The sequence below is a fragment of the Anguilla anguilla genome, chromosome 18 (genome assembly GCF_013347855.1).
Source record: "Anguilla anguilla isolate fAngAng1 chromosome 18, fAngAng1.pri, whole genome shotgun sequence".
In the NCBI taxonomy this organism is placed as follows: domain Eukaryota; kingdom Metazoa; phylum Chordata; class Actinopteri; order Anguilliformes; family Anguillidae; genus Anguilla; species Anguilla anguilla.
The window spans coordinates 1-26,279 of NC_049218.1; the positions used below are offsets into that span (position 1 = coordinate 1).

Here is a 26,279-nt window from a genome sequence, read left to right on the forward strand (position 1 = left end):
GTTGAATTAACAATGCAGTGATTGCTTGCTACTGATGTTGCAGACCAGTGCTTTCAAACTCTATCCTGTCGGTTAGGCATGTTGTTTGCAAAGCTCAATGCAATACCGCAATTCTAACAAACTGTTCATTTTTATGTCAATATGTGGCTTTTTCTTCATCTACAACCCTTTCTTATCAGGATAACTAATCCCTCAGACCAACAAATGCACAATTAAGAAAAATTAACAATCCGTTAAAATTCTCCTACTGCAATTGTGGTTACTCTGTGAGCCAGGAAGTCAAGAGACTTTGCTTTGGCTAAGATAAGAGACTTTATTAATCCCCAGGTGGGGAAATTTGGGTGTTACAGCAGCAGATAAAAACATCACACATATAGACAGAAAAGGCAGTAATGAAGTCAGCTTTTGGGACAGCTGACTGACAGTTCCATAGTTCACCCACAACATCGAGTTCCTGAAATGTGGACGGGGGTGGGTAGACCAGGTTAGACCTGTTGCGCCTGCGGTAGATGGCCCGTCTGGAGCGAGGCAATGCACACAAGGGAATCAGGGTTAAGCACATGACAAACTGACGACCAGACTGCCTACGCCTCCGGCAGCCTCAGTTGGAGTTTAAAAATAGGGGGTGGCAATTATGTAATTGCACTGAGCTCGTTAGGGCAGAATAGCACCAGGTGAAGCAAATTCTTGCTATTAGCAAGTCAATACAGGGCTATTTAACAGTATCACGTGACTGCATACACTGTTCAACTAAAGCGCAATTATGTTCTCTAACTAGTAACAACTGAGACAAATTAAAGAGCGATTATCTGAACTAACGCACAACCATGTTCTCTAACTAGCAACAGTTGAGACAAATTAAAGAGCGATTATCTGAACTAACGCACAACTATGTTCTCTAACTAACAACAGCAAAAACAAATTAAGTAAAGATACGCTTACCCGAAACGCGAAATAGTATCGACGACACAATCAGATGCACAGTTCAGGTTAGGAGAAGCGCAGTTCAGAATCTGCAGCATCCATTGTTGAATATTAGAAATATTGCTGTTCTCGGTGAAGTATTGCACAGCGTCAGTCAGAGACCCGTGTGCGTGCATCAGTATGTGAGTTTACTTCTATTCTAGACTAATGATTCGAATATAAGTTCGCGTTTATACGTTACCTTATTCATTGTTGTCAGTTTACTCTGATTATTATCTTAAACTGAGAGTGTTACTCGCTGACCATTGTACTGGTTAGTTTCAGAGCTTCATATTGCTTGTATGTAATATTGGAGTTCACTGTTAATTAAATGTGTGAATGACATGAATGACATACAAAAAGGGAATATTACATGTATGTTAATAGTAATTCTGTTAATGGAGCATTATTATTATAGTACATTTGTGATTGATGTTATGCCATTGTTTTGTATGTTTATAGAACCACACACGCACACCATCTCTGTGGACAAAGGAAGCAGGTTGTATTCAACTATATTGAAGAGACAGAAGTTTTCATGCATTCTTACCGGGTGCCCCATGGAGATTGGAGATTTTTACCACAGCTATTTAATTCAGCAGAGAAGAATAATTTCCACATCTTGTCCACCTCAACAATCATTGTGTGCAGTGGCTAAAAAGATGTGTTTGGAAGTAATATGCTCTGGCCCGCTTCCAGCTAGTAGGAGTGACCCCACTTTACACGGGCTGGCTCTTGATAGGCGGGTGTGGTTGTCCCCTCATGACTTCATGGGCTCTCGATCCCTGTCCTAGTAGCTATGCAGCCACAGACTATTCCTGGCGGGGCCCGAATGTTAATTGTGATTCCCCAGTTCATACTGTTGTCACTTTACCCACTGATTGTTTTGTTTTAATTCCCTAATCGCCCCCATCTCTAGGTTAACCCAAACTGGTATGTATCGCTTGTATCTGATCTGGGCGAGACTGGAGCAGGCCCCAAGATGTAGACCCTTCTCAGGCTTGACTCGGTGGTTGGGCTACCTAGCGGTGTTAACAAAAACCACTTGGGTCTAGCAAGGTAAGTATCCAGCCCCCCTGAGTCCACTTGGACAGCATGCAGGGTGTGGTGGTCTGGGGCCACAGAACTTAAATGGTGCCCAATTTTCTGTCGGTGACTAGCACCACTCACACACCAGACCATCATGCACTACACATGTGAATTGGACTCACTAAAACCAGTTTAGGCTCTTTCAAATTTCTTCACCCCCCTAAATTGTTGCATTTCGGGAGAAGACCAGTGGGGCATGTAGAAGAAAGCTGGACCTAAAAAACAGTTTAAAAAGAATTATACTTATCTTAAGTATTTCGATGAGAACTCAAAAAATCCTTTAGGAGATACCAAAATCTGAAAAAGAAAAACAAAAGTTAGGATTATTAACACTTACCCTCCGCTTGATGGAAAATTAAAAACTCTGCAGGAAGCATCTAGGACCTAAAAAATAAACAAGTAAATAAAATAAAATAAACTACAATAGCAAAACCAAAATTTCTTTGCCTGATACTTGGACCCTAACCCAGTTACACATGGGACACAAGTTATGCGTTATCACCCCAGGCTGGCCGCCTCGGAGGAGAGTGTGTAGGGTTTAAAGGCCAAAACACATGATGATTCTGATGATGAGGTACCATACTGATGTAAAATTTTCAGAAACAAAAATATAATTCACCAAAAACCTTAATTAATATCAACAAACCAAAATAAGCTAAAACTGAAAATCTTTTGAGTAGATCATATAAAATGTAAATAAATTTAAAAAAAACTCTTTTGGAAAACCAAAGTATAACCAATTATTATAAACATATTATTTGTGGACCCGGGGCATTTGTGCTGTAATCAGGCAGGAAAAAGAAGAAACAGGGAAAAACACAAAATCCAAGTTTGGGCTTTATTGCGCGGACGTGTGAAGTTGTTTGTGAATTCTGTCTGTTGACATGAGGTCAGAAGGTACAGAAATTAATGTTTTTAAGGGCTGAGAATCTGTGTTCATTGTGGTTATTTCTGTAAGAAACCCTGAAAAGTGCCAAACTTTCTGTTCTGTATAGGTATGGGGCATGCTGCCCCGTTAAGGCATAATTTTAAAGTATTTAAAATTCAAATTTGAACATTTTGGATAAGCTGGCAGCAAAGTCTTTGCTGTTTTTTAAGACAAATAATTTATCAAGGAGAATCTGACATGTAAATCCACAAAGCAACCGTGTATTCCAGAAATAGTTGTATATTTGTTGTTTTTAAAAAATCCTGTTTTGCTTTTTTCTTGTTAGTGTTTTGTACTCTGCTCATTGTTACTCTGCATTTTTTTGTCAGTCTCCTTTTCACTTCAATTGTGCCATGTTTCCATGTGATATTATAAGGTTTGATACTTCTCTGGTATAATTTGAAAATGTTTTTTAATTTCTCCTACTCCTGTGTTTGTGATCTTTGATATGCAGGACCATTGTCACTGGGCGATAGTCCAGTAGGAAGTAATCAGTGTGGGAAAAGTGTGGTGTACATTAGGAAAAAAGAGTTTTCTTTATCAGATGGATTGTTTGTGCTATATAATCAGAGTTTCGACTGCAAAGGTCATTCAATACCGTGGACATGAGTTCTGCAGGACATTGAGTTCCTCAAAAATGTCCTAATAAATTTAATGTTACTGCCATACTGGATGTCTGATTTCTAGCCAAGCTTTTACTGTCCTAATCATACTTTCCCCCTCAAAATGCCCCTGTATACAATTTGTGAAATTACAGCTTCTACATTGGACAGATGGGCACATCCTTCTCAACACAAGATTCAGCACTTCAGCTTCACACATGCCCCTCAATATATTGTATAAGTGTATATTTCATCTTGCCACCAAACCTGGTTTTAAGTACAGGTAAGGATCACCATTGTGTGTTTGTACTGCCTCTTGTGTGTAGATTCAGAAACTGCTTCTTTGCCACTGTGCTGTGAACACCACATTCACAAAGCTGATGCTGAGTGGTGTCTTTTTTTTTATTTATTTATTTTTTTTTTATACATATTCCATCTCAGAAGTTGCAGAATTTCACACAGGCTGTGTCCAAATCAGCACATTTGTCTACAATTCAGGACCTCTAGTAACACCAGGTGGTAGTAATCAGTAGGCAAGCATGCTGATTTGGACATGGCCATGGTCTCCAATCACCTCCTTGGACTTGGATTCACTTCCTATATCACTTTTTTTAATGCTACACTGTGATTAATTTATCTGGCTAGATTACATCTGTCCCCTGGATGACTTGATAATGGCCACTATTTGGAACATATTAGGTTATAACTTTCTGTGAATGCTTTATAGCTATCATTTGACTTGGGGATGATAAATGTGCCTCCATTTGGTGACAGTTGCCTTTATCTGTGATGATGAATGTTATTAATGTGTTGATACTTCATACTTGATCTGGAAACTTCTGTGAAAATCCACAACCTTTGATTAACTCCCTGATATTAAATCATCTTTCTACATCATGCATCAAGACTGTGACTAATCATATAAAATGTGTATGTTAAGCTGTTTGTTCACATGATATTCTAAAACTATCCTGTAAAAAAGATATCTCTGTTTTAACATATGTCCCGCCTCTACATATTGACACGAAAGACAGCCAATCTCAGTCAGTCCCAACCCAGTCTGCAAGTACTTAAATACCCCTGTTTTGACTATCAACATACTGTAGTCTCTATAGTGCTTCTCTACCTGTTGATCCAAATATTTCGTATTTTCGTTTGTAGCAACAGAATGGTTTCAAGACTCAAGACTGTGTTTTGCATTTGTTTCTTTCTTGCATTGACTGGTAAGCATTTTAAAATGAACAATTTCTTGATAAAGTAACGTTAAAGTCACACTGTCAATTATAAGTGGACATTCAGTATATCACCGTATTATTTGCGCTATGTCTATTTAACTATGCTAGCCGTCAAGGCTTCTCTGAATGTCAGGGGAAGTTAATTTAAAGTTGAATGCTCCATGTACGACATCAACATTTTATATGCAACTTCTGGGCAATTTATTTGTGAACATTTAGCCATTTTACAGTGCACACTGAAACTGAAACACAATTTGTTACAGTGATATTAACAATGTATTAAATTATGGTGTGCTAGTTGCTTGGGCTAATAGGCTATTACAAAATGAGGACATGTTTAGAATTCCATTTCTGATATACACTGCTGACCTTTGAGAAGAGAAAATATTGAATTTGGGGGAGGGTGAACTTGCATAATAATTTTTGATGACGTACATTATGTGGCAATAGACTCTGAACATACAGTATTTGTTAGATAAGGGATATTGGGAGTTGCGGGCTATTTCAGAAAACAGCCTACTAGCAAAGCAGCTACAATAACAACTGCAATTACGAGTCATTGTCTTGGCAAATTAATTAAATCTTTAATGTATTTAGATATCTCTGTTAGGCCTAAAACAATTGTTCATTTTCAGAGCTGAATATGCAGTACAATTATATATTTAACATTCTGTAGTTTACGGATACAAATGTCACACAGCCTATTATAATTATGGTTCTGCCCTTAAAATATCATTGTGATCATGCTTTTCAATTGAAGTTATGTAATGCAAATGATATTAAATTGTGTTCTTTACTTAAATAGGAAAGGTAAAAGATTCAAGAGTTTTGGTTTACACATTTCAGTTTTATTTTGAAAATTGTCTTCCTGGATCTTTGATTGTAAAGCTGATATGAAAATAATTGAAGTATCCCTGTATTCTTCAATGCCATTGTGTACTTGTTTATTTTCTTTCATAAGGAAAATGCAGACCCAAATATTTCAGCGTAGATACTCCCATCATGCAATATGTTCTCAACAATTCAATGAGGGAACCACCAGTACTGGAGAAACTCAGATTGGTAAGATTTTGATCACTCTCAAACACGCACACGCACACGCACACACACACAAACACACACAAGCACACGCAGGCAGTTACCACCCTCTCAGAGTAAAACTAAAACATAACAGACATGTAAGACTCAAAAAGGCATTTTAAAGTGCCATTTCACAGCTTGTTCTCAGGAGTTTTCTTTTTAATTACATTATTTCTGTTTTAGTGTATGCTTTTCATATCCCAGGTAGTTTCTGTGTATGAGGATGAGCAGGTGCTTGCCATTCATAATGGCTGGTTTTGGGCACTCAAAGGGTTTAAAGCAAGAAAATACACCAAGTAACTCCAAAGCAGTCTGTGCACCAATATTATGTCTTAAGAAGTTGTGTATATTATCCCATTTTTAGACGTGAAGCCTCATGGACCTTGTGTGAAACTAAACTAAAACTAAACTAAAGTAAGCAACTCAGCTCCCTCTTGTGGAGAGTAAGTATTAGCAGGCAAAGTACTGGTGGAACAGTGTGTGTGTCCTTGTCTGAAAATGACACATAATCTCATATTTGTTGTGAACTATTTTCTGTGGTGCATGGTGTCTGAGACTGCGATACTCAAGAAAAAAGTGGCACAGCACCCTTGGATATCAGCAGCTTCCACACACGTTCGAGCCTACTGTATGTATTTCTTGTTTTGCAGAAAACGCTTGAAGATCCTTGGTCCGGCATGTTAGTAACGAGTGTAGAAGCTCAGCTCATGGCCAACCTGATAAAACTGATTAAAGCCAAAAACACCATAGAAATAGGTACATTAAAAAATCTATCCATCTTCTTTTGGCAGTAACCGTGCTCTAATGGACTTTGTGCCTCAGTGTCTCAGAAATTAATTACAAATGAGTCATTTCTGATTTTATATATATACTTATACAGTGATCTCCATAATGTTCAGAACAAAGGCTTGATTTGGCTGTGTACTCCACAATTTTTTATTTGTAATCAAGTTCTCGTGTGGTTAAAGTGCACATTCTCTGATTTTATTTAAGGGTATTTCTTTACATTTTGGTTTCACAATGTAGAAATTACAGCACGTTTTACACACAGACTCCTATTTCAAGGTTCCATAATGTTTGGAACATATTGATATTATGTAAATGAAAGTAGTCATGTTTAATGTTGCATATCCTTTGGATACAATGACTGCTTGAAGTCTGTAACCCACAGACATGACCAGGTGCTGAGTATCTCTGGTGAGGTTCTGCCAGGCCTGTACTGGAGTCATCTTCCGCTCCTGCTTGTTTTTTGGCTCAAGGTGTTTTAAGTTTTCTCTTAAGCATAAGAAATGCATGTTCATTGAGATCCAGTGAATGAGTTGGCTGATGCCTTAAATAGTTTGTTGAGAGTTTTACTAGAGAAGAGGTTACGAATAGACTGGAAAGCATATTCAATACTCAGAATGTCTTATTAGATATTGAAATATTTTTATTTTTTTATTGGTTTATTTTTCAGGGACAATGCACACCAATCAACAGTTAAACTGTAAATGAGCCAGAGTTAGCTTGAAAGGCTAGTTTTCATCTGCTGTCCCTGGCCAGATGTTTAAAAATAGATGATAAAGAAGTACTGAATGAATTACTTAAACTAAAGACAAATAAGACAGCAGGCCCTGATGACATATACCAAAAGTACTCAAAGAGTTAGGTGTGATCATCTTTAAACCACTGGCAGGTATATTTAGACAGTCCTTAGAAAATGGAGAAATATCTGAGGGCTGGAAACAAGGTAATATAATATACCAATATATAAGAAGGGGGTCCGTACTGATCCTGGAAACAGGCTTGTCAGTTTAACTTTCATCACATGTAAAATATTGGATTCCATCATTAGAGGCAAGTTGGAAGTATTTCTTGAAAATAGTAACTTCCTAAAGGATAGCCAGCATGGTTTTCGCAAGGGAAAGGCATGCCTAACAAACCTCTTTATTATTTTTATTTTTTTTGTTGTTGAAATTTTCTCCCCAATTTAGTTGTTATACCAATTCCCCATGTGTATCACAGTCCTGGCCGATGGGCTATCCTCTGTCGGTCTGGGGAGGGTGTAGAATACCACACGCCAGCCTCCGATACTTGTGGAGTCTCCAGCCACTTCTTTTCACCTGACAACGAGGAGTTTCACTGGGAGAGCGTAATGCATGCGGAGGTTCATGCTATCTCCCCCAGATCCCCTCCCTTCTGAACAGGCGCCCTGACCAACCAGTAGGAGTCGCTAATGCAACGATCAGGACTCATACCCTCACCACCCACAAACACTGCCAATTGGGTTCATAGGAACGTCTGACCAAGCCGGAAGTACCACTGCTGGGGATTGAACCCAGGTATCTGCGGTGGTAGGCAAGTGCTTATACCTCTACACTACCCAGACGGCCACCTTTTAGTATTCTTTGAAGAAGCTACCAAGTGTTTTGATTATAACAAGGCTTGTGTATTATATACTTAGATTTCCAAAAGGCATTTGATAAGGTATCAAATAAAAGGCCTGTTAGTAAAATGAAGACAGTAGGAATTTGAGTACATATTTCAGAGTGGATTCGGAACTGGCTACGTGGTAGAACACAGTAGTAGTAGAAGGGATATTATCTGAGCAGGGAACTGTGGGAAGTGGAGTCCCACAAGGATTTGGACCACTGCTCTTCCTCATATATATCAATGACCTTGACAGGGACATAGAAAGTACATTAGTCAGATTTGCAGATGATACAAAACTGGGAGGCCCAGCTTGTTTGGAATCTAATAAAGTAATCCAAGCACATTTAAATAAAATCCTGAAGCGGGTGGCAACCTGGCAAATATATTTTTTATATAGCCACATTTAAGTTCTACATGTGAAAAATAAAAATATTCGGCAGGATTACTTTATGGGTGGAAAAAACAAAACAAAATTGGAATGTTCTCAATATGAAAATAACTTGTGAGTATTAGTTGATCAAAACCTTTTAGGTTCTAGGCACTGTGCAGTAGCAGTAAGAAAAAAGGTGAGCAGGATGCTGGGATATATTGCAGAAAGTATTGAGTATAAATATATATGTTATGTTATGTTAGCCAGTCAATCATTTTCAAGTTTTCAGCTTTGAAGTACTGCTTTGTTGCTTTAGCAGTATGTTTGGGGTCATTGTCTTGCTGTAGGATGAAGCGCTGTCCAATGAGTTTTGAGGCATATGGTTGAACTTGAGCAGATCAGATGCTTCTGTACACTTTATAATTCAATTGGCTGTGGCTATTAGCAGTTCCATCATCAGTGAAGACAAGTGAGCCAGTACCTTTACCAGTCATACTTTCCCAAACCATAGCACCCCCACCGCCATGTTTCACAGATGCTTTGGACTTTGTGCAGTTCCTTTTGACCTACACACATTGCTCTTGCCATTACTCTGATACAAATTAATCTTGGTACTATCAGTCTACAAGACCTTTTTACAAAATTGTGCAGGCTCTTTTAGGTATTCCTATATATTCAGCTAACTAGTGGTTTGCGTCTTGCATTGTGCCGTTGTAGTTCTGTTCGTGAGGTCTTCTGTAGACAGTAGTTACTGACACATTCACACCTGCTTCTAGAAGAGTGTTTCTGATCTGACGGAAGGTTTTTTGCGGGTTTTTCTTCATCCATCCATTATCCATACCCGCTTATCCTGGGCTTGGGATGCTGGAGCGAGTGGCAAGAATACACCCTGGACAGGCTGCCAATCTGTCGCTGTGCACACACCATTCACTCACACGCACACCATTCACTCACACACTCCAGTCACTCACACACACCATTCACTCACACACACACCATTCACTCACACATTCCATTCACTCACACACCATTCACTCACACACTCCAATGTATAGTCTCCAATTAGTCTGCCTGCATGTCTTTGGTCTGTGGGAGGGAAACCATGCAGAAGACCGGGGGAAACTAATGCGGACATGAGGAGAACAAGCATTGCTGATGTTATGGTCATTCAGAGAGTGGTCATAACAAGCTGTAGAGTTCTTCAATGACCTACCAGCCCCTTTGCAATTTTTGAGCTCACTGGTTCTCTTTCTTCTCAATGGAATTCCATAACAATTGAGTTTGGTAAACCTAGGGTCCTAGGGTCTTTTTTCCTAGCCTCATAATGGCTTCCTTGACTTTCACTGGCACCACTCTGGTCCTCGTGTTAACAAACGCCAGTTACTCAAAAGGCAATCAAAAACTAGAATCAAGACTAGATACTGAAAGCTCTCTTACATCTGCACTAAAGAAGCAATTGAAAGCACCTGACTAATCGGAAACACCTGTAAAGCCATTTGTCCCAAACATTATCCTGCCCTAAAAATACAGGGACTATGTATAAGAAGTCCTGTAATTTCAATATGGTGAAACTAAAATGCATAAAACTACTACTTTTATTAAATTTTATTAAAAACATATCTTTGTCCAAAACATAACGGAGCTCACTGTATGTATATGTGTGACTGTGTTTGTGTATGTAGGTATGTATGTGTGCGCATGTATGTGTGTTTGTGTGCATGTGTGAGTGTGTGTTAGCTGTGTTAAGAGAGATGGTGTTGTATCTCCCTGCAGGAATGTACACAGGGTACAATGCTCTCAGCATGGCCCTGGCTCTTCCCCAGGATGGCCGTGTGGTGGCCTGTGAGATCAATGAGAACTACACCAATATGGGCAAGCCTTTCTTCCAAGAGGTAAAAAGTAGTTCTGCTGGAAGCACTGGACTGAGGCTGATCGCCCTGCATGGTGACACATGCAGGGTGAGTGTAATGAGAAAGTTTTAAAGTTATATATATATATATATATATATGAAAGTAAATATATATATATATATATATATATATATATATAATTGTTTAAAAAATACATGTAAAGTAATTGAAATTTTTTATTTGACCATTGTACTGATTGGGAAAACAAATATTTGGACAACGTTTCCAGTTGTAAGGTGGTTTACAGAAGTGCCCCAAAGGGAAATCATGTGTAATCATGTTTTTGTACTGCTAGAAAGCTGTTGTCATGGGAAACAAGTTGGCATTGGTGTCTTTGGTGGTAGCATGCTGACTAAAGATCTGGACACCTAGGGGTCAGCGCTCAGACTGATACAAAGGTGAACCCGGTGTGATATGCTTACAGAGATAGCACAAGCAGGATCATTAATATAACTGTTTTGTTATCTTCGTGTCTTTATTTGATGACTTGGTGTTTTGCTTTGATATTAAGGGGAATACATAAGGGGAAAGGTGCAGTGGTTCAGGAAGACTCATCAGTATGACCATGCCATTCGCGTAAAGCCACCTCACTACACTCACTTATTTGAATCTGTATATTACCATCATTGTACATACTGTACTATAAACTGCATACACTATAACCTGGCATTCCTTTTTGACTGCAACCACCGCACCCCTAGCAGTTTCTGGGTCCTAACATAAGCATAGAACTCCGGATTTCAGCACCCCATAGTCACTCACCTATACACTGCCGTAGCAAGATACACAATGGTATCTATGCAGGCTACACACACCAGAGACATGCCCACATCTACAATGCTAGATAGTGATCCATATAGAGCAAAACTGTTAGCACAGAGAAAAGGCTAAAATGCTGTTTTGGAGTTGGATAACCGAGATAACATAATATTAAGGTTTCAGTAGCACCAGGTAAGACTACACGCGTTTCTTCGCCACTCAGATACTTCCACTGTTTGGTGTATCTGAGGGGCTTCTTACACAGTGTCTGGCATCTTTACATCTTAAAAACAGCTGGTACTCGTAAGCAGAAGCAGAAACCAGTGTAATTATGTGACACTAAGTGAAGTCATGTAATAAATGGCCAGCTTCTATATTCAATTAATATATTAAAATTAAAATGCATTGAATAGACAGGACAATACATTTGACACAAAGAAAAAGCATTTTTCAATGGAGTAGAACATTGACCTGTGTGAAATTTAAGAACAGATGAAAGTGCTGTCTAGTGTGAGGTGTGTGCATGTGACACAGGTGGTGGAAATATCCTTGATCCATGTAATTGCATGTCAATCACACATTTCCAGATTGTTTTACCAATCTGTATTCTTTCATTTAGGCAGGAGTGGACCAGAAGATTGACATCCGCTTACAACCTGCCCTGAAGACCCTGGGTAAATAATTCATAAATAATTCATGTCCAAATGATCTTTTAGCAATCAGTATAATAAGTAGTGTGACATCTTGCTAACTTTGTGAATCAATTATCACTCTGCAGATGATCTCCTAGCTGCTGGAGAGGCAGAGACCTTCGACTTTGTCTTTATTGACGCAGACAAGCAGAACTATGAAAACTACTATGAGAAATCCCTGCAGCTTGTGAGCAAAGGTGGCATTATTGCCATTGACAATGTGAGTGTTCTAGTGAACTGCCTCTAATTAAGTCAAGTAGAACTTTATTTGTCCCCAGAGGGGCAATTAGTTGTGCAGCAGTGAAAACAGTACCAAGGCAATTAAATACAACATATAATAAAAAGTAAAAACATGGAATACAAGTAAAAACATAAAATGCAGTAAAAAACATAGAATAAAAGTAAAGACATAGAATACAGTAAAAACATAAAATACATTTTTGTAAAAATATAAAGTGCATAATATTATCAAGCGTGGTTGGGTGGTCAGCTGGTATTACCTTTTTCTATTGGAGTTCAGCAGTGAAATGGCTGACAGTATGAAGGAGTGTTTGTATCTGTTGGTTTTGGCTAGTGGGTATTTGAAGCGGGAAGCCGAAGGCAAGGTCTGAAACTCTAGGTGCAGGGGGTGGGTGCTGTCGGACAGGATGGATTCTGCTTTCTTTAACAACTGTTTGTTATACAAATCAGACAGACTTTTCTGTTGAGTACCCGTGATACTGCTACAGACCTTGATCACCTTTGTTAATGCATTTTTCTGTTTTAAATTAAGAGAAGCATACCAACAGATAAAAGAAAAAACATTTCATCAGGGACCTGTCAACATCGAACTTAGCCAGCTTCCTCAGAGAGAAAAGGCGCTGCTGGCTTTTTTTACACAACATATTGGTGTTACAATCAAAGCTCAGCTTATTATCAATTATGATGCCCAAGTACTTATATGACTCAACAATTTCTGTATCCTGACCATTAATTTTAGTGTTGACAGGGTTGGAGTGATGACGTCTAAAATTAATACACATATCCTTGGTCTTTGTCACATTTAATTCTAAAAAGGCTTCTTGACACCATCTTAAAAAATAATTATTCAAACATCACTTGCTAACAAAACAATTCATTATGATGAATATTTTTGAAGGAAATAGTAGTACACCTTTGTCTTCTAAAGATAACCTTAATGACAGCGTCAGGACATTATTTCATGGCTGTCCAACCCTATTCATGGATATCTACAGTTCTGTAGGTTTTCACTTCAACCCTAATTTGGCACACCTGATTCTACTAATTAGCAGCTCGACAACATTACATTTACATTACATTACATTACATTACATTCATTTGGCAGACGCTTTTATCCAAAGCGACGTACAAGAAGTGCATTTTCATGATCGTAGACAACTGCTGAACACGGGTTCAGTAAGGTACAATTACTTATTTTGTACAGCTATTTCTAGCTGAGAACAATGAACACTATCCTGGTCTAACATCTGCAAAGCCAAACTAGGCAGAAGATTAAGCTAGAGTATTAGGACAAATACAATTTACCAAGAAGTGCAGGGATGGGGCAACATGTAACAAGTGACAAGGAAAGGGTTTTTTTTTTTTTTTTTTTTTTTTAAATATATATATATATATATATATATATACACAGCATGGTGGTGGTTATTCTAGGTATAGTCTGAAGAGATGAGTCTTCAGGCCACGGCGGAAGATGGATAGTGAGGGGGAGGTTCGGAGAGGGACGGGGAGTTCGTTCCACCACTGGGGAGCTAGGGTGGAGAAGCTCTGTGATCCCTTTGGGCGGGTGGGAGGGGTTACAAGACGCCCTGCTGCTGCAGAGCGGAGTGGTCGAGCAGGCACATAGAATTGAGTCATGACAAGATCTATAGCTGTTGAATGAGGTGTGTTTTGCAGTCCTGGGTCAAATACAAATACATTTTGTAATGTGAATACTCAGTATTTGTAAATTTGTAAATTTATAAAAAGTACTTAAAAGTAGTTAAAATACTTTAAATATGTATTTGACCCAGGTCTGGCGCTTTGTTAGGGTTGGAGTGAAAACCTACAGAAACAGGGTTGGGCAGCCCTGCATAATGTTATACTCACAGCAAACAGGGTCGGGCAGCCCTGCATAATGTTATACTCACAGCAAACAGGGTCGGGCAGCCCTGCATAATGTTATACTCACAGCAAACAGGGTCGGGCAGCCCTGCATAATGTTATACTCACAGCAAACAGGGTCGGGCAGCCCTGCATAATGTTATACTCACAGCAGACAGGGTTGGGCAGCCCTGCATAATGTTATACTCACAGCAAACAGGGTCGGGCAGCCCTGCATAATGTTATACTCACAGCAAACAGGGTCGGGCAGCCCTGCATAATGTTATACTCACAGCAGACAGGGTCGGGCAGCCCTGCATAATTTTATACTCACAGCATTCATATCTCCTCAAATGCGAGAGACTAATGAGGTGAAAAGATGGACAGATCCTCTCTGGTTTGCATCCCCAATTTTATTTAGATTTATGTGCCTCCTGTTGATACCTACTATCATGGTTTCATTTCAGACAATGAAGATTCTTTTCCCCTCAGTCAGCCTGTTCCTAAGGCTGTATATCTCTTGGTCTGTTTTGTATTAAGAATGAGCTCATTCTCCCGATCATCTGATTCCCAGGTTCTGTGGGGCGGGAGGGTCATTGCCCCTGCAGGGGACGACCTGGCCACGCAAACCATTGACAGACTGAATAAGAAACTGCACAAAGATGACAGGATCGACCTGAGCTTACTCGCTGTGGCAGATGGCCTAACGCTGGCATTCAAACGCTAATTAACATGGAAGGGAAGACAGTTTTCTCCAGCATAAAATGTCTGTACAACAATAAATGTTTAGGCCTTGCAGTTGTGGCCCCCTGTCCCCATGCACCTTAACTTCCAAGGACAACAAGAAGTTAGAAATATTGTGTGTGTGTTTGTGTATTTTTTCTCTGTCTCTTATGCATTTCTAGGATTCAAAACTAGTGAGCTTGGCCTTAAAAATTATTTAATTGAAAACTTGTTTATGTAATGTTGAAGGCTAAAAGGTCACTGTTCATTCAGTAGTCATGCTATATGGTTAGAAACAACCAAACATTTATTTTGTTAGATCTTACTATATGCTTATGTATTAACCATGTACCAATCAGATGTTGAATTATGTATGTTATTGGTAAATTTTGCTTATAAACAGCAGGGGCTGCTTCAGTTTTCTTCAGTTTGGGCTTGTCCATCTTGTTGTGTGTAAGTGGACTCAATCTGGAGAAATAAATTCTATTTCTTATATGGATATACCTCGTCATCCCTGGTTATTATGAGGGGAGAATTTTCTCTGCTCAACAATTTGCATCACAAACAGGATTCTCAGCACAGCCACCTATCAAACACAGTGGACCATAATCCAGCAGGACGGTGAGTATTTTGTCCTTAGTGTGCTGTGATTACTGTGCTGTTTGTAGGTGAATGCATAAGAGAACGAAAGTTTGATGTATCTGTTTAATAAAAGGTGCTAGCAAAGTCGGAGTAAAACCTTAAAGACCCCTATAAAGCGGGACAAAAGTAATCTATAGAAAAAGCAAAAGACCTCTGGGATAAGGCCAGGGCAGAAGACCCTTGTGAGGGCAAAATGACCTCTCTTAGGGAGGCAGAAGACCCTTGTGAGGGCAAAATGATCTCTCTTAGGGAGGCAGAAGACCCTTGTTAGGATGAAATGACCTCTCTTAGGGAGGCAGAAGACCCTTGTGAGGGCAAAATTATCTCTCTAAGAAGGCAGAAGACCCTTGTTAGGGTGAAATGACCTCTCTTAGTGAAGCAGAAGACCCTTGTTAGGGTGAAATGGCCTCTCTTAGGGAGGCAGAAGTCCCTTGTGAGGGTGAAATTACCTCTCTAAGAAGGCAGAAGACCCTTGTTAGGGTGGAATGACCTCTCTTAGGGAGGCAGAAGACCCTTGTTAGGATGAAATGACCTCTCTTAGGGAGGCAGAAGACCCTTGTGAGGGCAAAATTACCTCTCTAAGAAGGCAGAAGACCCTTGTTAGGGTGAAATGACCTCTCTTAGTGAAGCAGAAGACCCTTGTTAGGGTGAAATGGCCTCTCTTAGGGAGGCAGAAGTCCCTTGTGAGGGTGAAATTACCTCTCTAAGAAGGCAGAAGACCCTTGTTAGGGTGGAATGACCTCTCTTAGGGAAGCAGAAGACCCTTGTTAGGGTGAAATGACCTCTCTTAGGGAGGCAGAAGACCCTTGTTAGGGTGAAATTACCTCTCTTAGGGAGGCAGAAGACCCTTGTTAGGGTGAAATGACCTCTCTTAAGGAGGCAGAAGACCCTTGTTAGGGTGAAATGACCTCTCTTAGGGAGGCAGAAGTCCCTTGTGAGGGTGAAATTACCTCTCTAAGAAGGCAGAAGACCCTAAATTAATAACTTTAGTTAGTCACGAAAAGAGCACGTGTGTGGTTAGGAGTGGCATCAGATTTGTACCAATCTGAGAAACCTATGTCAGCCTGGCGCCCCACTGAAGCCCTCAGGCCCATCCCAAAGTACATGGTATCCTGTAAATGAGCTGGCTGCAATAAAAAACAGAGACATGGCCCCGCAGGTCTGAACACCACTGTCATCGCATCCCATAACCCTAACCCTAACCCATTTCCAAAGTGCTTTACAATTGATGCCTCTCATTCACCAGAGCAGTTAGGGGTTAGGTGTCTTGCTCAGGGACACTTCAACACGCCCAGGGCAGGGATCGAACCGACAACCCTCTGACTGCCAGACAACCGCTCTTACCTCCTGAGCTATGTCTCCCCTATGAATCTCCCCTAGAATGTCTGGCAATCTGTCTGCGAGCTGAACTGTAATTGGGTTATGCAGCAAGACAATGAGCCAAAACACAAAAGCAAGTCCACATCTGAATGGTTAAACAAAAAAGAAACAAAATTAAAGTTTTGGAGGGGCCTATTCAAAGTTCTGACTTGAACCCAATAGACATGCTGTGGTAGGACCTGCAGTGAGCAGGAAGATGAGATGTGAAAGACATTTCAAATTATGGAAGCATTCGGTTGCAGTTATTACTGCTTAAGGTGGTACAACCACTTAAGTTTAAGGGGATCATTACTTTTTCACATAGGTGACATGAATGTTTGATAACCTTTTTGCATTAAATAAATGAAATCATTTTTAAAAATGTGTTTTGTGTTTACTCAGTGTCACTTGTTGGTGTGACACACCTGGGAGGGAAATGTGGCAGATCCAGGTGAGCACCATTTTTTACCTCATGGAGACAGAGAGAGCACACCCACACCAACACAAAATCAAATAAACACCGTCACTCTTCTTCCTCATGGGTTCTAGGTGAAAACAATAAACTTAAACAACAGAGATAAAGGAAAACTAAGCAACAGCTTTTTAGCTCACTGCTCGCACCTCGCCAGCTCTTCCAGCTTTTACCAAAGCTTTTTCTCCAGCTTTTCTTTCTTTCCGTGCTCTGCCAAACAAACAAGAACTCCTGAATAAACTCTTGCTCTCTCAGTGTGTGCTCCCTGTATCAGCCCTGAACCGAAGAGAGGAGCACACCATCAAGCCCCTGGCTTGATTAATGAACACAACCTGGGTGTGTGTGCTGTCTCAGCCAGCTGGTGTTGCCAAGACCAATCGCTATCTCTCAAACTGAGTATCACGCTCAGGTTCCCATTGTCTAATATTACATTTTGTCTTAAGATCTGAAACCATTCAGCATGACAAATGTGCAGTAATTGAGGAAATCAGGAAGGGGGGAAATGTTTTCATGGCACTGTATGTAAATAAGCAATTTTGATATAAAAGCAATTGAAATAAAAAATTATGAAAGTAAAATGAACAGGTATGTTTTTTTCTTTCTCAGTTTTGTTTTAGCTTGTTTTCTGAAAATGAAACTAAAGGTGAGCCAAGCCACCATTACATAAGTTTTGCTCAACCCTGTGGTTTCATTTCATTCAGTCTTGTCCTGTCTTGGCTGTTGTCTATAAACACAGTAGGTTGAACGCAACTCTGAATAGCTCTGAGGGAATTAAAGAGCAGTTCAACAGAGTCTGACTCCTGCCTGCAAATATGAGGTAAGCGACTTTGTCTTTGTGCATAACTGTAGTACATAAAATTAAGCAAAAACAATGTATAGTAAAGTATTGTAATGTTTTCTATGGCCAAAATTGCCATGCTCCAGTATTTAAATCCAATAATGTTTAGCACACAGCCTTCCATTTTTACAGCATCACTGTAGGAAGTAGGAAAAATGAAACTATAAAGTTTGTTTTTAGGCCACACTGTCTTAAAAAAAAAAACTGTAAGAAGCATTTTCTTACAATTTAGTGTGTGTGTAATGAATTTCAAATCCACTGTGGAGGAGTATGTAGCTTCTGACTGCATCAGAAGATTGGCTGGAATAGTGATGTATTCTGTTTAGGCATTTACTTCACAGATGTCCTTGCAGTGGGAGATTCTGATTGGAGTTGTAATGATGTGTGTGTTGTGGTAGATATGAGTGTTGCTAATCAGTTTCTTGCCTTCTTTTGCTGGAAGCAGCGTTGAGAATTTGAGAAGTGACATGGAGAAGCTGGAATGTCACTTCACATGGGGCTTGAGTGCAGAGGAGGCGGATCTTAATTTGCTGGAGGTGAAATTCTGGGACATTGTGTCCCTCCCGCAGGACTCTGAGTATAACCTGAAGGGCAGAACCTATGATCACCTTGCTTATGTGAAACACCTGCAGGGCTTTAATCAAGAGGCCCTGGGCTGCCTGGCCAAAGCTGAGGAGGAAAACGTGGACAATGCAAAGCACTGCATTGTGACGTACGGAAACTTTGCCTGGCTGCACCATCTCATGGGTGACGACCCCAAAGCCCAGATGTACTTGCAGAAGCTGGAGGGGATCAACAAGAGCATCCAGACACATCCCCTGGCAGCCCTTCCTCGGGAGGTTCTCGGGGAGAAAGCCTGGTCCCTCCTGAAGTTCTCCAAAAATCACTACGAGAAAGCCAAAGAGTGCTTCTATGAGGCGCTGCAGAAGGAGCCAGACGATAAGGAATGGAACACGGGCTATGCCTTCGCCCTCTTCCGATGGAACGGTTCGAGGATCATGAGAGGAGAGGCCTCCTGGAGTGGATCAGGGTCAGTGAAACAGCTTGAAAAGGCTCTGGCGCTCGACCCAGACAATGGCATGATCATGGTTTACCTGGCCCACATATTCAACAATAACGACAGAAAGTTAGAGGCATGGGCTTACATGAGGAAAGCTCTGGATGTGTCACCAAACAACCTCAGCGTAGTTTTAAAGGTTGGAAAGTACATGAGGAAAGTGAAGTACTATGATATGGCACTGGACGTGCTGAACCGCATGCTGAAGATTGCCCCAAATTCCCCCCGGCTACACCATGAGATAGCCAGCAATTACCGCTGGAGTTCCTTCAGAGTGGGAGGAGAGACTCGCGACCGAGACCTGATCCTTCGCTCCATTTCGCACACGGAAGAGGAAGTTCGGCTCAACCCCTCGTACCTTTATCCCAAGATGGAGTTAGCGCTGAGGTACGCCGAGGTTCAGAACATGGAAAAGGCGGAGCGCATCTTCCAAGAAATGTTAGCTCGTTCCAACCTCAAGCCCACTGACCAACAGGCTCTGCATCGCATGTATGGAGACTTCCATAAGAACCACAGGGGGTCTATGAGAACAGCTGTGACGCACTACATGAAAGGGATGGAGCTGCAGAACATATCAACAGACTGGAAAATATGTCGTAAGCGGCTGCTCAAAATCCATGCCACAAGGAGGACAAGGGGCACAATGTATTTTGAAATTGAAGAATTTCTTTTTTCGTTCCAGCGTAATAGTTTTTGAAATTGAAAAGGTAGTTATCTGTCACTCTCATTAGAAGGTTCAACTATCATTTTGCTTCCCTGAAGGAGTTTGTATATTTCAGGACTGTATATTTAACAGTCTTGTAGCCAAAGATCACAGGTTCAATTCCCAGGTAGGACACTCCCGTTGTACCCTTGTGCAAGGTACACTGCTTCAGTATATCCATTTGATGTAATCGATGCTTATTGCATTGAATAGCTAGGCTTCTGTTGACAATGTAAGATGCATTGTATGTGCTTGGGGCTCTGTAATTTTGGGTTGAGTGAAAATGTGCAGTAGTAAGAATTAGCCTTGCTAGCCTTAAAGTCAGTAGTGAGTAATAACTTGAAGATGTGCTATATGTAGATGTGAAATTAGTCTGTATATTGTTCACAGAATAACCTACGTTCAAAGGGCGAATTCTCGTTTCAGCTGATTTCTTCCTAGCACCCTGACATCCACCATTTATTTTCAATACTTTGAAAACTTTGATACCTTCTAATCATATCCTTTCATTTATCTGTTATTAAAACTTATTCTAGTTGAAGCACTTTGTCTTGCTCTATGGTATATGAAATCTGCTATATAAATAAAGGTTTATTGACTGATTGATTGATTAATAAATCTTGCCATACATTTATGGTACACTGAATGAGAGGAACATCCTAATCTTGAACTGTTCAGCACTCTATAGTCAGGACAAACTGTGACCTTGACCTCCAGTTCATGTCGGTCATTGCTGTTTTACAGATAAGTAGTAACCCAGCTTACACCAGATGTTCTCACAATGTTGTTGCAATGTATTGGCAATATTTTATAACATTGAAAAAACATTCCAGTAACATTGTGAAGACATTTGTGTTAACTGGGAATATGCTGTGGACAAGCAAGGATTCATTAAAAATATGTTTATTTTCTGAATCCAGCGGTTCTAATAGTCAATGCACTTGTTAAAATGTTCAGCACTCTGAATACTGGACACAAGCGATATTGCGTGCTAGAACCCCTCACTTAACCTACACACAAAATATATTTTATGTGATTTAATTTAATAATTATTGTTGAAAATTAGAATTATCAATTAAATCACCAAATTCATTGATAGGTCAGTCTACTGTGAAATGGTGTTATCAACCATCAAGTCAAAACAAGTTCTATATCAGGTTTTAAGATTGAATAACTGAATTCAATACGAAGCAGTCAATTAGATTAATGAATTGAAATAATACATTCTTTATTGAATGCAGGCTCATTACTTTTAAATTACAAAACAGAAGACATTATACAAAACATTAAGCAATTAATTTTGAAATACCAGAAAAGAAAGACAGAGATGGATAAGCCAGACCTTGCCAAAGTGTTACCCATTTCCAGTTTAATCGCCACAGGATGAAAGGAAACCAGCAAGAAACACTTAACCACCACAATAAAAAGAGAAAAACTCTTATTCTCCAAATCTAAACTAACCACAACACAACTTTTTCCTGTGACCATCTAAAATATCTTACCCAGCATGGCTTGAGAATGTTTGCCCTGATGTCGAGTTAAGGTGTAGGAAGGAAGGGAAGGGGGGTCAAACTCATTTATGACAGATTGCATTCAAACTTAAGACAAATGTTAGGCATGCAGCCTTGCAGGGTCTCTGACCCCCGATATGGTGTCCTGTGTCTTCTGGTTTGTCTCTTCTGACAAACTCTGCAGGAGGTGAGACCCATAGATCAACTGCCTAGATTAGGGTATCAGTGGATTTTAAATTGCCCCAATCACATTTGCTGTGATGCTTGTGGAAGGGAGGGCATGCCACATTCTTAGAAACAATATAATATTGTATACAATTCACTGTTTCCCTCTCTAAGGCCATAATCTAAAGACTAGATATCTGACAATGCATTTGTTGTGATTTAAGCTGTGCTTAATTTTCACCATGCAGCAATTCAGTATAGTAACAGATAATTTTCCTTGTTCTTCTTGCTTTCTTGGTGTACTAGAAATAAATTGATATCAGTCATTTTGACATTAAAAAAAACAAACTATGTTACATTACATTTAATTGGCAGATGCTTTTATCCAAAGGACATACAATAAGTGCATATCGAAGGTCATTGGAACAACTACAAAACACAGGTCCGTTAAGGTACAATACTCATTATGTAAGTTATCTAAAGCCATGAACACATTAAGTTCAGTTCATACAGTAAGCACAGGCTAGGTCAGGAAGTTATAGTAAGTCAGACTAGGAGGCATGACAACAAGCTACCATCAATAAATCAATCAGGCTTTATTTATAGAGCATACTTCATACAAATTTGAAACACAATGTGCTGAAGTTAATGTGCTAACACCAAGATAACGATACAAGGGCAATGTAAGTGCTGGATGGAGATTAACATGAAAATGCTACAGATTAACATGAAAATGCTACAGATTAACATGAAAATGCTACAGATTAACATGAAAATGCTACAGGAACAAATTAGAAGGATTCAAGTGATAATGGGCGATTCTAGATTGGGAGTGGAATGTAAAAAAATACATTTCAGATTACACATCCTCTCCCGTTCCTTCACTCCCTGCCGTCCCAAGCCACCTTCACTAGAATTTGGCTTTAAAAAGATTTAATCGGAGCTCACACTATGATAGGTGGCCCTGACAGCTTCCATCAGGGCAGTCTGCAGCTCTCTACCCTTTTCAATCTCTAGTCACCCTGCCCCCATCCACACCAGCTGCAATAAGTAACTTAGGACGTTTCAGGCTGAATGTTTGCTTAACCAAAAAACTGTGTTAAAGTTTATATTACCTTATCATAGATTTTTGTTCCCCACACTGTTGTGTTATTCAATTCACCTGGACGAGCACCTGTGAAAGAGCGTCTACCTGCTCTACCTGGTCTTATGTGCTGGATGAGCTGGGGCGAGATGTGCAAGATCGCTTCCTTTTGGGTTCATCCACAAGGTTGTCATTTATTTGTTGTAATTTATTAACAGTAACAACTAATTTTAAAGTAATGGTTGGGTTTCTCTAATATAACTATTATTCAATGACTATATATTAATGCAGAATAATGTATAGCTAAAGGACATATTGTTTAAAAAGGAAAGAAGTAAAAGAGTGTTTGTTCAAGCTTATTGCAAGTACGCTGTCATGATTGGAAAATCACTTTTGGGAACTAAAAACATACAGTATAAAACACCTGTTTTACACAAGAGATAAGAAGGCTACATGGGGGACGTTCTACTGAAGAGCATACTGATATGGTTCTGCCAAGTGTGTTGACCATAGTAGCTGTCTAAAGTAAACTGTTCAGTTTACCTTCTAAAGTGTCACATTTCTTTCATGATTGCTCTTGTAATTTTACTTTTTTCCTGTGTTGGAGAATCTGGAATGCACCTTGGATGGATATGTTTTTTTCCAACCACTGATAAAAAGCACTCAGTTTTTTTTTTTTTTGCACCTCATCTGAACTTTGGACATTGTTTTGCCTTGACTGGCATTGACCCCTGTACAGTGATGTCTACAGTGACACCCTTCCACACGGTGCGGCAGTGAGACACCAATAATACATCTGATCAGTCATGAGCTTGACACCAGTTCAGGCTAATGCCTTTACTTCTGATAGAGGTGCATGTGGAAGAAGATCCTTTACACTGAAAAGCCAAATGAGCAAGAAACATAAAGTATATTATGGTTAAAAAACTTTAATTCCGGAGTGTCTCGTGGCGTAGCCTGCAGAGCACTGTCCACATGCTCGCTGCACGCCTCAATGCTAGCAGTTTGATTCCAACCATGTGACCTTTGTCACGCGTCTCTCCCTCTCTCTTTTCTGTTCTTCTTGTCTCTCTACACTGTCCTGTCCAGTAAAGCTGAAAAGCCTATAATCTTTCATTCCAGCTAGCTGCTGTTATGGTGTCTTTTTCAACAGATATCCGGATTATATTCCATTTTTCCCATGACGCACAGGAACTGGCGCCGTGGGCTATGCGTGGCAAATTGTGCTCAGTCAGTCAGTCAGTCACTCACTCACTCACTCACGGACAACCTTTGAGGGAGGTTTGGTGGGGCGCATGTGCAGGTGGGCAGGTGGTACGACACAACATTTTTAAGCACAGCTTTATCGCCTAACGTTATTTTAGCTAACCCTAACATGTTCGCGTTTCGCCTACTTTAGTTAACCTAGTTAGTGCATACGGATGCTATCCTGCATGCCTGAGTAGGAGCTAAGGACACACAGCTACAACCACCAATACAGACGTATGGACACATGGAGGACAACAAATAACGTTACAGAGGTGAGGACGCGCCATAGCTAGCTAGCTATATAGTACGGAGGGCAAAATGGAGCTTTAGAATGTCGCCAGCGCGTGAGCTCGACAACACATTTCTCATAGAAAAGGTCATTTGTAGCCTTTTTTTAGTTACAGTGGTGATACAAGTGACAAGAAGTAAGTGGTACTGTGCTGTTAGCCTTTATTGATCACCATATAAAGTTAATGTAAAGTAGATAGCATAATCTGACAGCTCTAACCCATAAAAATGTACTATGAACGGTACTTGCTCAATAGAACGGTGAATGTGAAAAACATTTGATTACAGTCAGCGGCACCGAAATGTTCTGTCACACCCTCAATAAACGGCAAAACTCTCGGTAGAAGATTGAATTAAATCTTTTAAAGTTATATATTTTCTGAAACATTATCGATTCCGCTTGGTCACAGTGAGTGAAACTAGGCAATCTGAGTGTATAGTTTCTATGTAAATTACGTCAAAAGGATTCAGCCTTGTTGTTTGCTACCTAAACTTCACAGCACAGTTATTGCCGTTATCATGATTGTAGCATGAAGTAACTATTTTCAAAATCCATTTAAACCATTCACAAATGACCTGGGACTTTGAAGTTATAAGGTGGTATCAAGTCTCCAGTGAAAATATTGCCCTGGCTATATCAGTCAGAATTCTGAGAGAACCAACTGCCATATATGAGCATGTAAAATCAACCAAAAAATATAGTTGCGCCGTGGGTCTGGACGGTTTCATGTTTGTTTTCTCATTGTGGAGGAAAACATAGGATGGAAGAGCATATTTAAGAATGAACAGTATTGGTTTTGTTTTTGTTATCGCCCAGCAATAAAACCTTTGTTTCAGCTAATCAAGGTTCTGCACTGAAGATAGTTGATATGTCAAATCAGGTGTTAAAGAGCCAGACAAGAACAAAAGCATGTTCCCATACTGGTCTTTCTCATCCCTAACAAAGGGGAACTAAACCCTTAACATACCTACATACCTTTTTTGCCATTTTTTCCCATTTTCTGTGTATCACAGTCCTGGTCGATGCGTTATCCTCTGTCAGTCTGGGGAGGGTGTAGACTACCACATGCCTCCTCCGATACATGTAGAGTCGCCAGCTACTTCTTTTCACCTGACAGAGAGGAGTTTCACTGGGAGAGCGTAACGCACGCGGAGGTTCACGCTATCTCTCCCAGATCCCCTCCCTGCTGAACAGGCGCCCCGACCAACCAGTAGGAGTCGCTAATGCAGCGATCAGGATTCATACCCTCACCGGCTTCCCACCCGCGAACACAGCCAATTGTGTTCAAAGGAACATCTTACCAAGCCGGAAGTACCGCTGCCGTGATAACATACCTATATACCTTTATTAAATAGTCTCCATAACCATGTTTTCTTTCATATGTGTTGTGTAAAAATAGCAATCAATTTCCAGGCTTTAATAAAAGATACAGGTGATTCTGTGTGTTTATCTATTGGTCTGTCTTCTTCATTGGAATGTTTTCAGCTTATACTGCCATGCAGCTGAATTTATCATTTTATCTGAAACCCTGCAGTATGGTATTGTGCAGTACTAAACAGTATAATTTCAAATAATTTCTGCTTTCACTTGTTCACTATTTGAAATAGGTTGCAACACTTCAAATTGCCACTGCATCACCTGCAGTGATTTTACACACTGTCCACTAGTGATGGAAGCAATGGCTCTGACATATTACCACAGGTTGCCTGCATGAGAATGAATTAGTTGATTACATTTATATTTGAATTATTACTTATATTTTAACGAATTAATTTATCTTTCTTCAGAAAATTGCATTAAATAACACAATTAGCATACAAATCGAACCTTGAACATGAACGAGCAATGATTTTATTATCATAATTTTTTTCCTGCCTTTTTTGAGAAAAAGCTGTTGAAACATCAGTTTTGCAACGCCTGAGGACACTTGGGAAACATTAAAGACATTACTATTTTGGTAAAACATTATTGTCACTAAAGTCTCAAATGTTTCGTCACGAATTTTTCAAACGCACCCACATCGCTGGAGGAATACCCGCATAATCGCA

The 26,279-nt window shown here is 39.9% G+C and overlaps 2 protein-coding genes and 1 long non-coding RNA gene across 4 annotated transcripts; all 3 read left to right on the top strand.

Moving 5' to 3' along the window:
* The first annotated feature begins 645 nt into the window (after positions 1-645).
* Positions 646-3,909, top strand: LOC118218355. The gene is made up of 3 exons (XR_004763398.1): positions 646-1,106; positions 1,426-2,022; positions 3,738-3,909. It is a non-coding gene; the product is annotated as an uncharacterized LOC118218355 (long non-coding RNA).
* A 739-nt stretch (positions 3,910-4,648) lies between these two features.
* On the top strand, positions 4,649-15,360 carry comtd1 (catechol-O-methyltransferase domain containing 1). 2 transcript variants are annotated; one of them, XM_035399646.1, is made up of 7 exons: positions 4,649-4,805; positions 5,779-5,879; positions 6,548-6,653; positions 10,453-10,571; positions 11,968-12,022; positions 12,127-12,260; positions 14,715-15,356. In XM_035399646.1, the coding sequence occupies exons 1-7, from the start codon at positions 4,751-4,753 to the stop codon at positions 14,865-14,867; spliced, it is 723 nt and encodes a 240-aa protein (XP_035255537.1). In that variant the 5' UTR covers positions 4,649-4,750; the 3' UTR covers positions 14,868-15,356. The 2 variants fall into 2 exon arrangements, with proteins under 2 accessions (XP_035255537.1, XP_035255538.1); XM_035399647.1 differs by lacking the exon at positions 6,548-6,653 and having other exon boundaries at positions 14,715-15,360.
* A 2,720-nt stretch (positions 15,361-18,080) lies between these two features.
* Positions 18,081-20,436, top strand: ifit8 (interferon-induced protein with tetratricopeptide repeats 8). Its single transcript, XM_035399797.1, has 2 exons — positions 18,081-18,153; positions 18,620-20,436. The coding sequence occupies exons 1-2, from the start codon at positions 18,149-18,151 to the stop codon at positions 19,926-19,928; spliced, it is 1,314 nt and encodes a 437-aa protein (XP_035255688.1). The 5' UTR covers positions 18,081-18,148; the 3' UTR covers positions 19,929-20,436.
* The last annotated feature ends 5,843 nt before the right edge of the window (positions 20,437-26,279 follow it).